The following is a 15,503-nucleotide window of genomic DNA, read 5'->3' as shown; positions in this document are numbered from 1 at the left end:
AACTGGCCAAGCTTTGGGGAATGGGACTGTAGAGTCCCATATTTCCATGTGGGACTCCTATATGGAACCTCACCCACTGATGGTTCAGGGACCATTGCGGAAGAGGAGGCAGAAAGATTGTAAGACCCAGGGCTGGTTCAAGAATGTATGAGGTGGAGGCTTCTAGGCAATGAGACTTGTTCATGTGCTCCTGTGGCAGTGGTAGCATCCAACATGGGACCTATGTCAGCTCAATTAAACAAGGGCCCAAAGGGGAAGTGAGAAATAGGTGGTGGGTGAGCACCAGATTAAGAACCATTTGATATTGGTTGCTTCTGGGTGAGAGAGAGTATGGCTTACATATGACCATTGGATGGGCTGATTAGACTCCAGTGGACATATGTACACTGAATGACATTTGGGTACAAACACCTGAATGAATAGGATTCAGCATGTATGGCAGAGTGCATGGGGGGGGGATGTCTGGGTGTGAGTGGGAAATTTTGTATGAAATTTTAAAAGCTCAATAAAAATATAAAATATGCATTAAAATATCTAACACATAATATAAAACAAGTAAATATTTGTTGCTTCCTAGTATTTGGAAGTCATACTTAGCCACAATTAAGGATCTTTTTTGTCTTTACAACCTGTTCCCACAAGAAAGTCTTTAAAACAAGCAAAAAATAATGAAGTAAGTTTAGAGAAGGTTAGTAGCAATACTTTGCTTCACTAATTCTTCTATGTTCATTGTCTTTCCTTGCTGCATTCCATCTCTGTCTCTTAGTGGTTGACATGCATCTGTAAGATTAGTACTTTTAAAATAGGAACAGAAGAAAATATTTCTTGGTATATTTAGACTTGACATGGATTCTGAAATGCTGTGCTTTTTTTTTGGCTTCTCAAAGTTTAGGTTAGAAGAAAGATCAGATAGTCTGTATCTCTATGCTAGATTAGAAGTCATACTCCCGTACCTTAAGAAGAGTGAAATTTTAAATCTAACTCTAATTTTACAAGGGAAGTAGCACTACCTAGTCAGATTCATGGTCTCGCTGACATTGATAACATTCCTTTAAGCACAGGTAATAAATACCATTTGCTTACTCATGCATCATTTTCACAATTAAATCATTCATTTATTTAAAGTGATACACATTCCTACAGAATAACTAGATAACAACACTTCTTTCATGAAAACATCATATATATATCTATATTATATATAATATTGAAAAATATGACCAAAATGAGGCCGAGTTTTGAATATCATGTTACTAATATAACTCATCCCTGCCATCTTAAACTTCAGTTTAATCTTTCTTCACCTCCTTGGTGGCCTCAGGTTATTTTAATTATGTCTTGCTGAGCCCATCTGGTTTAGTTTATGCTAATCTGCTGCTTGGAAAGCAGATAATAAATACCTCAGGAGCACTGTTTTCCTTTGCACCTCAGTATGAAAAGGCCTGCAGAGAATCTTCAGGTTGCCCAGCTAAGTCATCTGTACAGGTAGGTGTCTGGATGCAGGTTTTCACAATCTGTTTACAATGTTTTGAGGTCGTCTCAGGCCAGGGATCTCAGGCAGATGGTTCTTAGACTCCTCTTTGAAACCATAGGAGCCTTGGAATTTTCTCTAAACCATACCACTAATTTATAATATCCTTACTTTAAATCTTTCCCTGCCTTGCAGGATGATATAGACAGAAACACCTTGTATCTTGTTTTGCTTAATTTGAAATAAAAGGGAGGCCTAACTAGTTAAACACATTGCTCCATATATTATCTCTACACTTTCATAATTAGAGAACATCCCTTTCTTGTTAATTTAGTGTCTCACAATGGGAAAACTGTCTTGACAAAGTAGTTTGCAATTTGGAGGTGAAGGTGGAGGTGGGTGTTTGGGAAGAGAGGAAGGCAATTATCAAACTAACTATAGTGGTAATTATAGCTTGCTGAGGAAGAGATCTTCAAATGAATATAACCTTGTAGTTGGTGCAAGGGTTTCATACATATTCTAAGAGTTAAAGAGCTGATTTTTTTTTAGTGCTAATGAATTGTAAATTTCTTTGTTATATGTTGGAATGACAATCTCCATGAGAAGGAATAAGGTCCCTTAATATGTCTGTATCTAATGCTCCCTAAATAAAATCAACTCACACTCCAAGGTATTGTGAATAGCAAATAACTCCATCTAATCAGTCACCATGTATTTTTAGCAAATTCAGTCTGGTGGGTTTTTCTGCTGACACTGGGGAAAAGGTAATGCCATTTAATGAGAAGCAGGTGCAGTTTCCTCCCAAAACCTGGAAGTCAGAGAACACCTTTTTAATGCTAAAAGGTTGGAAGTAAGTTTCTGTTTGTTTTCTTTCTCAACTCAGGGGATCACCAGTTTGCCTGGAGAATACAGACAGTGGAGAGGAATGCTGCAGCAGTACTTACAATGGCCATTCTGTAAGTGCGTTCTTCTCTTCTCCTCAGACTTCATTTTGGCCTTTATGTACCACTGACACCTTACAAAAATAAACAGAGCTTGAGTTAAGTCATATAAGAACACTGGGCAAGGTTCTTGTCTTTCTCTATAAACACCAGTTTAAAAGATTTTTATGTGAGAACATCCCATACAAGTTTTTTTTTTTTTGATGTATATCAAAATTTACAGAGATAAAAATAACATACTGTCAGGTATATTAATCTAAAAGATAAAATTCTTATAAAATATTTTATCATAAGTTACAAACATCATTTTCTTTCTTGGGGGTCTGACTTCTTATAGGCAGGATTGTTTAAAAATAGTGAAAATCAAAATAAAAGTGATTTTGAGATGGAATCTCAGAAGTTTAGAAAACAAGCTTCTATTTTAGTAATGCCACATAGCAATGGTGGTTTTATGTTTTAGTATTTAAATTCTGATAAGGGTTGTTCTGTTCTCTCACTGCATAGCTGGGCTCTTATGACTGTTTCAATTCAAATAACTTCATCAAAATCCATGAGACTTGACAGTTCATTGAATTGCTAATTCCAATTGGCTAAACAGAATGTATCTGTGGTATTCAATTCAGTTGTTCAGTGTGAATTTTGCCTGAAATTCTATAGTAATTTGAATATTTATTCAGATCTCTTTTACTGTTTCCATAGAATAACTTCCACTGGATGTCCCTATACTAAGGTGCATAAGTGATACTCCAAAATGAATGTGTTAGCTTATGTAATTGAAATTGTTCTTTCCAGAATGGAAAATGTTAAAGCAGCTTCTGATATTGAAATTGGCAAACATAGAAATTCAATGTTGAAAATAATTCTTGTAAAGTTTTCTTTGTGGTTAACTTTTCTGTGTAAGTAGAAGTTGCGTTCATATTTTACATCAAGAATACCGAGTATAGGTAATATTTAATATCATCTCTCAAGATTGTTTGGCTAAACTTATTTAGGCCACAAAGATTTCAATGTTTTAAGTATGTGGTGTTTATATTTTAAGGCTGTGATTTCGTGTTTGAATACAGTGCTTTCCACATGTGTGTGTGCCACTTAGATCACTGTTAACTGAAATAGGTGATGAGAAAATAAGGCCTTAAGTAATAATCAACAATAATGTAATGTAATTTATATGTAATATAATTTATAACTCCTATCTGATTTTGCTGTATAATGAATTATTACTAAATGAAATATTTAAAGTCTGCCTCACGATGAGTAAGGTTGTTTTGTTTATTGTTTGCTATTGGTGATAATGACACTCTTCTTTAAAAAAACACTTAACATAGTATCTTAAACATTTTCAAGATCGAAAATAAGAATCTTTCTAAATCAGAATCCATATTTAAATGGTCAGAGTATAGATAGGATGATGCTATTTGTAACTTTGTGTTAAGATTTTTATATAGGGCATCATAGTGTTTTCAGTTGGGTGTCATTTCATGATAAATGTGTTACTGTCACAATATGGGTACTCTAAGGTGAGGACAGCATTTATGTTGTAGAGGGTAAAGGATATAAACTAGAGGGGTTTAGTCTATGTAATATTTTCTTGATAACATTTCCTAATCCAGTAGCAGTATAAAAAGTGCTGGCAATATTTTTTGTGACATAACCATATTAACCTTGCAGAATTTTATGAAACAAAATTGTTTCCATTTCTTCTTTCCTCCACACATTCATTTATCCCCTCAGAAATGTTCTTTCTTTCATTTGCCCCTAGTCCCAAGCCAAGTCATCACTATCTTAGAATCTTTCTCTTTTCAAGAGAGTATGAGATGAAAATAGAAGAATTTTGACTTTTCTTTTACAATAAACAAACAGACCTCCAACATGCATAGATTTTTTTTTTTGGTTCATTGCTAGAGTTTCAGAATTTTTAAGTCATTTTTCTTATTTATAAGTGATCATTATTGATATTACATATCAACCTAATGGTTAAATTCTGAAATTTGTTTTCTGGCCACCATACAAGATGGTTTGTAGCAAAGATAAGCTAATGGCAAGTTGCTGGCAAATGTTCTCACAGGAGAATGTTAAGCAATGCTCTCTTGATATTGAAGTTCTCAAGCCAGTGCTTTTACTAGGGTGAGGTTGTAAAAATCATTTTGTTCTTTATCACTATTACTATTTTATCAGTATATTGCCCTCCCATAAGATGAGACCCAAGACTCTATGAATTCTAAGATTGTAGATAAATGTCCTCTCTTTGTGATTAATTTACAAAGAACTCACATTCTCCAATCTAAACACTTTATAATATTGTTTCTGTATTCCTTGGTAAGTTCTATAAAAATAGCTTTATTATAGTGATTCTGGTAACACTGTTACATATAGCAGTTGTATGTTTGGGGGATAGTCATTGCCATCTAAGGACCTGTCAACTTGCTGATCTTTCTGTCTCTCTGTTTCTCTCTCTCTCTCTCTCTCTCTCTCTCTCTCTCTCAGTCTCTCCCTCTGTCTCTGTCTCTCTTCCTCTTTCTTTCTCTCTGATGCTGGGAATCCAACTTAGAGCCTTTCATATGCGAAGTAAGGGTTCTGCTATTGAGCTAAATCCCAAACCTTTAATATTTTTCATATATGCATATATGCTTAAAATTCCAAGGCTTGAAGTTGTAGACCTTCTTTATGTCAGGTGTGTTTGCTGTACATACAAACATGTGAATGAAAACACAGGACATTATGACAGGTTATTCACAAGTTTTGGGAGATAATCTGAGATTATTCGTTTACCTCCCAGTGATGAGAAAGAACAGAGTGAGGATGACCAGGAGGGTGAATCCCCCAACGGCTGCAGTGGCTATCACCAGGATCTGCCCTTGTTCTGCCGCCATGTCAGAAGCTGAAACACAAACACAAATTAAAAATTCCCTGGTGACAATTCCTAGTCAAAGTGATATTATCACATGGTACCTATTTTAAATAAGGCAATGAATATCAAAAGTGGATCTGATCTTTATTTGCATTGGCTCATCAACCCAACTTAGATAAGATTTATTCTAGGGCTGAAGAATGGAGTCATCGCATACATTTCTTCTTTCTTAAAATATAACTAAAGTATATGAATTCTTACAAAATTCTTTTCCTATATTGTAGATGCCAAAAGAGTTGCAATTTCTCATCAGTGGGTCAGTGCAATATATGTTTAGTCTTAAAAGGTCAAGTATAAGGTCCATATTAACCAAACTTTGCAGTAGCACAAGGAAATAGAATGTATACACTATACTATCTATACTATCATATATATATGTATATATATTATAGTAAGTGGAAAACAAGATATTTGAATTTTTTAAAAATATTTTATTTTATTTATATGTGTATGAGTGTATTGCCTGCACATATCTAAGTGTACCAATGCCATGCAATGCCTGCAGAGGTCCGAAGAGGGTGTCAGATCCCCTAGAACTGCAGTTACTGATGGTTGCTAGCTGCCATGTGGGTTTGAACCTTGGTCTTCTGCAAGAGCAGCCATAGCAGCCAGTGCTCTTAACTGCTGAGCCATCTCTCCAGGCCTTGAATGTTTTTAAAGGCTTTCTTTTTCTTTCTTTTGAAGAAAAGACCAGATCACATACGGTCTACTGCTTAACAGTCTACTACTTAAAAACATTTTATTATTTTTATTTTATGTGTATGAGTGTATTGCCTGCATGAAATAAGTGCACCCATGTCATGCAATGCCCATGGAGGTCAGAAGAGGGCATCAAATTCCGTGGAATTGGAGTTACAAATATTAGCTGCCACATGGTGCTGGGAGTCAAACCCTGGTCCTGCAAGAGTGCTCTTAGCCACTGAGCCATCTCTCCAGCTCAACAACCTACTACTTTTTGGCTGACTGTTATGCTTAGTGTGAATTGTCCACTTGACAACATAGAATCATCAGGGATATGCTAGGCTTTGGGCATAACTGGCTGCTTCAAGTTCCTGCTGTATGACCTCCCCTCCATGATGTACTATTTCTTGGAACTGTGAGCCAAAAGAAAACCTTCTACTCTTAAGTTACTTTTCTCAGAATATCTTAACACAGAAAGAGGAACAGAGGAAAAGTAACTAAGACACTGGCAAAATTTGTATCTTTGTGTGTGTGTGTGTGTGTGTATGTTACTGAGGCTTGAACCAGAGCCTTGAACATTCTAGACAAGAATACTGTTAGCTTAAAAACTGCAGCAGCTACACAGCAATAATCTTCCAGCAGTCTTAAAATACATGGATTGGTTCAATTCATTAACATATCTCATTTTCTTTATTGTTGTTTTCTACATAGGATGGGATTGAATGTTGCTTGAACATAAAGCATATATGTACAGAAATATCACACTGAGTCCCCTTAATATGTACAATTAATATGTGTTATTGAAGAAAGAATAGAGGTAATTAAACAATCATGGAGAAGCTTAAAAATTTGCTCCTGTGGTCCTCTGACCCAAATTCAGGCTTTCAAATTTTTATTTTATTTTCCTTTCTGGGCTACAATTCCCAGTAATAATTCTGTCATAGACTTGAATATACGTTTATTTTATTTATGTGCTATTTTTTCTCACATGTTATTTCTTTGTGTGTGTGTGTGTGTGTGTGTGTGTGTGTGTGTGTACAAGGAGTGTGGGCTCACCTGTGTCACAGTGTGCATGTGGAGATCAATAACTTTGGTGTTGGTCCTAGACTTCTACCTTTTTGAGGAAGGGGTCTGTCATCACTCACCATTGTCTACATCAGGCTGTCTTGGTACACAGTGTTCCCAAGCTTCCAAGGATTCTCCTGTCTTAAAAATTGCAGCAGCTCCACCTCCCATTGTCCCACAGGGGTTCAGAGACTATAAATGAATATGTTGCTGCATCCAGAGTTTTAGGTGGGTTCTGGGGATCCAAACTCAGGTCATTAGGCTTGGACAGCAAGCTCTTTCTTTATCCTTTACACGTGGGCTCATTTCCTGACCTCAAACAAAACTTTTTTTATAGTTTAATATTTTTTTGAGAATTTCATGTATTAACATCATTTCCATCCCTCCTTCTCCTGCAACTTGTCCCATGCTCCCTCACTCCCTCTCAAATTCATGACCTCTTCTTTTATTGTTGTAACACACACACACACACCACACCACATACACACAACCCCACACCATACACCACACACACATGCACACACATTATACCCCCCCACAGATACCACACCATACCACACACACATACACACCACACCACACACACACACATACACGCACACACACACACACACACACACACACACAACCTACTGAGTCTATTTAGTGTTGCTTGTATATTCATGTGTTTAGGGCTGACCACTTGCTCCCTGATAGGTTATCCAAGTAAAGTTTTAAAATTATTGATTACTCTAAACAAACATCTGTCAATTTCGATTATAGCAAACAAACAGAATCAATGAAAGTATATGATCAAAAAACAAACTGCATAATTTTTCTACTGTAAGATTTATTAAATTTGAGTGATTTAGAACTTCTAGGAAAGTAGGTCTTTTGGGGTTGAATTGAGTATGAAGTGCAGTGTTGAAAATATGTACCCAGAGTAATGGTACCCTCATAAAAGTGACTATCTACTGGAAAACATCCACTGATACTTCAGTAAGAAATCAGTCACAATATTTATGTTCTAAATATAAATTAAAAAAAAACAAAAGTCATTTATATTCTGTTTTCAGCAAGGGAAATTTATTAAACCTTGGTCTTAGATTTTAGTCATCATGATTTCATCAAGATGTTTTCAGGCAATTTTTTATAATATTGAGTTTTGACTTTTAATCTATTCAGAGATAAGATGAATAGCTGCATCTTACCCAACAAATAACAATAAATATACTCAAGCTTTTTTTTTAGTTCTTCCCTGAATTTCCTAATCTTCAAAATAGTACTGATAGCATGGGAATTAATCGTGTACTCTAAAATGTCACATTTTCTCCTGAAAATTGTCAAATAACAAATTTTAAGAAACTGATGTCTTAGAAAACAACATTAAAGTTTTGGAGATAAAGAAGTTGACATTTTTTAAAGGAAACATTATTCACTTAGCGACTGCTGTGCTCATAAAGATGTAATCTAGTTCAAGAGTTTTCAGCCTAAAACATATATTCCCATAATAGTGAAGTTACTAGCAATTTCTTGAACCTGTGTTCAAGGATCAGATAGGTGATAATATTATGTAATTTGGTGGTGTTTGAAAATCAGATACTTTGCTATGGCGATTTATATTGATTTAAATTGTAAGAGTAATGGGCCTTCATTAATGTCTCTTTTGCATACTTGTGATTGCATAGTTATGAACTGTTCCTTAATTAAAATCACAGTTTTCAAGCAATATTAATTTGTGGCAGTTTGAAAAATTTGTATAATTCTTTCTTAAATTTGTGTACTATGCCAAAGAACTCTTGTGCAGAGAATAACATACATACATATAACACAGTTGAGAATAAGAATGTTTGATGAAGTTCATTATTATGTTGTGTATAAAATAATATAGATGACGAGGCTAGTATGATTAGAGATATGACAAATACCATCTGCATCAATCATAGCCTTTATTTATTATTTAATAGCCATCTAGCTTCCTAGAGCAATGACAGAACTTCAAATTATTGCTTAATGTATGGCCTCCTAAGTAGATACCCTTGTGACTCCTAGTTAAGTGGCTCTCTTACTTGCCTAAGACCATGCACATTGTATACAGGAAAGCTCACAGTACAATCCTGATTTTCCTGTCTCCAAGTCCAAACAACTGAAGTATTTAAAATCACTGTTTTAACAGGGGCACCTAATAGACCCAGATTTTCTAGAGCAATCATATATACCCCTTGCTTGCCCTTGATTTCATATCTATAATGTGAGAATGTTGAATTAAATATACTTCTCACAGTCTTTCAAAGAAATTTAACTATGTTATTGTGTTATCCATGAAGGCTACAGTAAACTATTGGAAAGAACAAGATTTGCAATATGGAAGTAGGAGAAATAACCAGAACTCTGCTTCAGTTCTTGTTCCTGGCAGGGATAATTTTAACCTTTTATCATATTAGTTCTGGTCCATCACTGAGCTCTGATTTCATCTTGGTGTAAACTCCAAAACTCCAAACCCCTTAACTTTATTAATCAGGCTTTCTACAAATGGCTAGCATATATCTCTGGCTTATCTTATCAGAGCACAGTGCATTCCTACAGTTCTATGTGTCAGTCATACTTCTCTATGGTTCAGTTCCTGTCAGTCCTCTTTCATGGACATCTCATCATTTGGAAAGCTGTCTACCAGTTTAGATTTCCTTAGTTTCTCAGTCTCTCAGGCACCTATTTCAATTTTTTTGAGACAGGGTTTCTCTGTAGCCCCAGCTGGCCTGGAACTCACTGTGTAGACCAAGCTGGACTTGAACTCTCAGGGATTTGCCTGCCTCTGCCTCCTGAGTGGTGGGATAAAAGGAGTGTCCCATCACACCCAGCCCCTTTAAACTATTTCCATGAGGGGATGGAGAGATGGCTCAGCAGTTAAGAGCACTGGTTGTTATGTGAGAAGACCTGGGTTACAATCCCAGCATCCACACAGCAGTTAACAACTGCCATGTTCAACTCCAGTTCCAGAGGATCTGACACCTTTTGTCTTCCACAGGGATTGCACAACATGGTGCACTTACACTCATGTAGGCAATACACACATACACATAAACTAAAAATAACAGTAAAAAGAATTTTAAAATAAACTTTCTATGAATAAAACTATAATATACCACCAAAAGTCTTTTCTATTGGGATGCAAATTTCACAAAAGCAGAAAATTTATTCACTATGATGTCTGCAATGAGTCCTTCCATTATAGATTACCTCAGTGGTCTCAAATCTAGTGGTATCTCTTCTTATAAGAGACACAGAGTCGACCAAAGAGTGTGGATGGAGTTAAGATCTTGAGGCAGAAATGATGGAAGAGCCCCCAATGCCAACCCCTGAGAGTCATTGGAGTGGGCCTGTTTTGGTTTCCACAGTTGTGATATTGTTTCAAGCCACCAAATGTTCAGTATAGCTCTAAAGTACAAATACAGAGTCTAACCAATGGGTCTCGATACTTGGTAGTAGCTTACTGAATATTTTAAGTGAATGACTTGGTTATTTGAATTGAATGATTCTGGTAAGAAAAGTTTGAATGAACTTAGAATGAACTCACATTCCCTCCCTCCTGTTGACCTGAGGAAGATTTACCTCAAAAATGTGTATAATGCACATGAAGAGAAAGTGCCTAGCATTCATTTCCAGTTACTCTGTGTACTTGGAGACAGTGCTTTGTGTAAGGCAAGAGTTACCAGAAAAATAACATTTCTACATTTTACTAGAGTTTGTAGATCAATTCAGATCCAAGTTTAAGAGTTCATTAAAAATAGCAGCTATTACATAACAGTCACTGAGATAACTCTGAGGAGACAGATGAATAAAACAGATGTGAATACTATGCTCATGGACTTATAGTTCCATGAGGAAAATAGACATTTGACAAATATTTACAAGAGTAACCATTGTTAAAGAGGGAAACATGCCTGCAGTATTATCTATTTATCTGCTCAACTGTGATGCTAATTATGTCCAGGTAGCTTTGTAGGTGAAAATGGACCTATACCTTATTTTCATAAGTAGAATCCACATAGAGAGTCATGTCCTTAAAATAAGCCACAATGAAGTCCATGGTAAGAACTGAATTTACTTGTGGCTCACTGGAAGAGTTTCATTGTGCGCCAAGAAGTACAATTTCTTAAGTGGAAATAATTGTTTTTTTTTAAATGTTGTGAATTTGTTACTGAACCAGGACTTAGCACCTAGCTAATGCTTGGCTTAAGTCAGAATGACATTATTAAGTAAGGTCTGCTCTATTTTTTCTATTTAAAGAAAAAAAAAGAGTGATGTTCTTTACTTAGAATCCAAATACTTAACAAAAAATAGATTTCATGTCTTTTGCAAAGTGTGAGAGAAAAGCAATTTGGCTATTTTTAACTAACACATTTTCTTCTATGAAGACATATGATTTTGCCTCCTTGTAATCAAGATTATTCTAGTTTATATTTACATTTCAAAGTAAAATGTGTTATTTGTATTCTATGTCATTTTTGGTGAAATAGCTTTTTGAAGTTAACTCTTTTCTGTTATGATCATATTTTTTTAAGGCTACTGGAAGTTAAGTGATACATTCTGAATAATGTGTTTCTCAAAAATGCTTCACAGTGAAATAAATTTCTTCATTTTTCACCAAAATGATCTTTTTAAAGCCTAGTCTAAATTTCAACAAATAGGTTGACAGTAAAAATTCATTATAAGGTTTATTAGCAAAACACATGTGAAAATTCTCCTCTTAGGCCAGACTTATGATCTGGACAAAAAAACTTTTTTGGATTTATTTGTTTTTAGAGTGTTTACCTACATGTATATAAGTTCACTGTGTGTGTAATTCCCACAGAGGTCAGGTGAGGGTTATGGATCCCCTGGAACTGGAGTTATGGGTGGATGTTGGCTGCCTGTGGGTACAGGGCACCAAACATGGGTCCTCTGCAAGAGCAGCCAGTGCCATCTCTCCAGCCTGGTGACCTGGATTCTTAATCAAATGACTGAGATACACCCAACAAGATAAAATGAAGATCAGTAGATTTGCAAAATCTCAGTATCTCATGCCTAGGTAGAAAAAATGGTATTATTTATTATTATATGTGTATGTGCATATTGTCTACATATACAAGTGCACCTATGATATGCAATACCCATAGAGGTCAGAAGAGGACATTGGTTCTCCTAGAACTGGAGTTATAGATGGTTGTTAGCCACCATGTGGGTCCTCTGCAAAAGCAGCTGGTACTCTAACAGCTGAGCCATCTCTCCAGCCTCCAGAATGGTATTCCATACAAGTGAAAAGTGAGGAAATATCTTTTGTTTTCTCCAGAAGAATATAATATGCTCTAGGACTTTGTAAATGACACTTCTTGTCTTGCCCACCTGGACCTATAAACATGATCTCATCTGGGATTTTCCAACAAGTTTGGGTCCCAAGTCACATTTTCCATACATCTTACACTGTGTCTTCTTTTCCACCAATACATTCTAATATTAGGCTACAGACCTTTATGAATAGACCAGTTTTATAAATTTCTGTGAATGTACCTTGCCACAATGTCTCTTCACAATCTAGCTCACCTTTCATGGTCAGATAACTATTCTTAAAAATATTAATGACTGCTCATTCCCTAAGTGACACATCCTTAATGCAATCTCTTCACCTAATTCTCAGGAAACATCTCAGAAAGGGGGCGGGAAAATGTAAGAGTCAAAGGGACAAAGCACCTGCTGCTAGTTCATGCATTCTAGATATGATAGGGAAGCTATACCAATGAAATGTCCACAGTATGGCAGTTTAACAAGATCTGCATAATGACAAAACCAGTTGACATGCCAAGATGGATTGGGGTAATGTGAGGGGGTTCCATCTCAAGGTGAAGAGCTGAAGGCAATCAATGGATGCTGAAGGAGGGAAAATCAATTTTCTCTAGGGACTAGCTCCATGAGAAGTTATCTAATCCCAGGTGGGCAACCCTAACCACAAATACACAGGAGCATCCCTGAATGGGTTCAGTGCATTATATATAAATATCTCTCTGTGTATGTGTGTATGTATGTATGTGTATAGATGCATATATAACAATAATCAAAGAAGAGTACAAGAAACTGAAAGGTAGTGGAGGAGGACGTGAGAGGAGTTGGTGGGGGACTGGGAGGGATGGAAAAATGCAAACAATACTTATACTTGAAATCCTCAATAATAAAAAATCAAACAATATTACATAAAATTAATCAGAGCTAGTGATTCCTTTCTCAGATATACTTAGGCACATGGCATTTGAGTCTCATTTTACCTGCTGACTGCTCATCATTGCTATCAGTTCTAAATTTTAGTATTCCTTACTTTCATCACTGTTATCTCCAATTCCTAATGCTATTTTCTAAGTTCAGGTACAAAACTGATGACATTTATTTGAAATGAGGCAGATGGTAACCTCAATTATATGAAACGTAGTCGAGCAACAGTAAGACAAAAAGCAAAACAGCAAGACCTTGTGAAAGACATCAGATTGATGTCCAGATATTAACAATGCACAAGTTTTCTCCATAGAAGGGTTTTCATGCTTTCTACTGTGACTTCATTTCTGTGTGTTGATTTCTGTGTTTAAAAAAACTTGTGGCAAAAGATTAGAAATTAGATGGTGGGAGAGGGCATATAAACAGAAGTGGTAGGTAAACAGAAGTGCCCACTTCTAAATGGACAGGCAGAAGAGAGAAGAAACCTGAAAATATAACACAGGTTTCAAAATGAGTCAGGAGCTGGAAGCCTAGGATTAAACAACCCTATACAATACAAGAAGCAAAAAAGGATTCACTGTGTTATAACTCAAGTCTTTATTATTCTTGGTCAATTAGAACACTGAGTTAAGTACATGATATTTCATTTGAAAAGGAATGCATTTGTGGATGCATCATTAGAAAAGCACTTCTCCCCAAAATATTTAAAAATTATAAGTATAATACTTGAAAAGCAGTGCTGGACGGTGGTGAATGCCTTCAATCACTACACTGGAGAAGCAGAGGTGGATCTTTGTGAGATCAAGGGCTCCCTGGTCCACACAGCAAGTTCTGGGCCACCTGAGGCTACAGGAGACTGAAAAAAAACATGCTTGAAAAACAAAATCCTTGGTTGAAAACTTTAGCTATCAAATATTTACTTTTTGGGGGTATCAGTTTGTCAGACCTCAACAACACTTTAGCTTCTTGTGTGCAGAAATAATCTTTCAACTTTTTGAATTACATGGGATGAGCATAATGCCCTATATAGTGTAAGTTTTAGCAGATGCATTTTCACAAAAAGAGATACAGAACATGTTCTCTATGTAAAGATAAAACATTTCAAACCAAATAATTTTGCTTATTTGATTTCCACAGCACTGTGAACTTTTGAACACATCTTAGCTTTATATATGATGACTCATTTATTTTTGGAATCTAGAATAAATCAGTGATTAACAGAGAATAATGTGAGTTAATTTTTCTCTAAATTTATATGCCTAAGCTTATGAAGTGAATATTTAGGAGTATAAACGTAGTATCAACACCTTTCTTTTATATTCATCCAGTGTCTAAGGCCATCTACCCAGAGAAAAAGTATCTCTAAGATTAAAACTCAAAAAAAAGAGAAAGCGTTTCTCTTCCCCTCAGGTGAACTGATTACTGAATTCTCAGCTGGATCGAAGCAAGCCTTCCAGATCTTCTCTGTGGAAGCAGAAGCCTTAGCAGGGATTATACTCCTCAGAAAGTGACTTCACAGCAAATACCTTTTCCACTGCTCTGCCACTTCTCCAGAAACAAAGTAATCAGTACATCAAACTGTGCTGTCCTTGGAACGCCTCCAATCTCAACATTCATTCTTCTTCATGACCTCGATTTACCTGTCAGATGAAATGCCAAATGATGTGGGGATAATTGGAAAATGTGAGTTTGGCACAACTTGATGGAGAGGAAAATGCAGAGATGGGTGCAAAAAGTAATGGAATACTTTATTCTTTTGGAAAAGTTTTCTGTGTCTATTAATGAGTGGCCAGATTCTTTGCCACAGGTATAGAATTTTAAAATTAAAGGAAGTTGAACAACTGGAACTATTGTCAACAATTTAAACGTCTAGAATGAATTTGTAATCATCTGTATTCCATATTGTTCTAACAGTTAAGCTAGAGCTTTGAGACTGTTTTCATGAGTTCATGCATGCATGTTTTATTCATTTGAAAATATCCAGGGTAGAATGGTATTTCCCTTATTTCAAGACTTTTGAATTTCTTACAACATATTTTGGTCATATTTAGACCCCCTATGAATGTGTAATCATCTGTATTCCATATTGTTCTAACAGTTAAGCTAGAGCTTTGAGACTGTTTTCATGAGTTCATGCATGCATGTTTTATTCATTTGAAAATATCCAGGGTAGAATGGTATTTCCCTTATTTCAAGACTTTTGAATTTCTATACCTGT

General features: G+C 35.8%; 1 protein-coding gene across 1 annotated transcript in view; it reads right to left on the bottom strand.

Annotated features, from left to right (window-relative positions):
* Positions 1-15,503, bottom strand: part of Epha6 (EPH receptor A6) — a 1,087,127-nt gene that overhangs the window by 320,096 nt on the left and 751,528 nt on the right. The window contains exons 8-9 of the mRNA XM_008841732.1: positions 5,182-5,290; positions 2,416-2,486 (exon numbers count right to left, since the gene is read on the bottom strand). Of these exons, the coding sequence (XP_008839954.1) occupies positions 2,416-2,486; positions 5,182-5,290 (180 nt within the window). The remainder of the gene's footprint in view (positions 1-2,415; positions 2,487-5,181; positions 5,291-15,503) is intronic.

This window comes from Nannospalax galili, unplaced genomic scaffold (assembly GCF_000622305.1).
Source record: "Nannospalax galili isolate Female #2095 unplaced genomic scaffold, S.galili_v1.0 scaffold821, whole genome shotgun sequence".
In the NCBI taxonomy this organism is placed as follows: domain Eukaryota; kingdom Metazoa; phylum Chordata; class Mammalia; order Rodentia; family Spalacidae; genus Nannospalax; species Nannospalax galili.
Note: the sequence above shows the minus strand (reverse complement) of the source record. Positions and strands in the feature narration are given on the sequence as shown.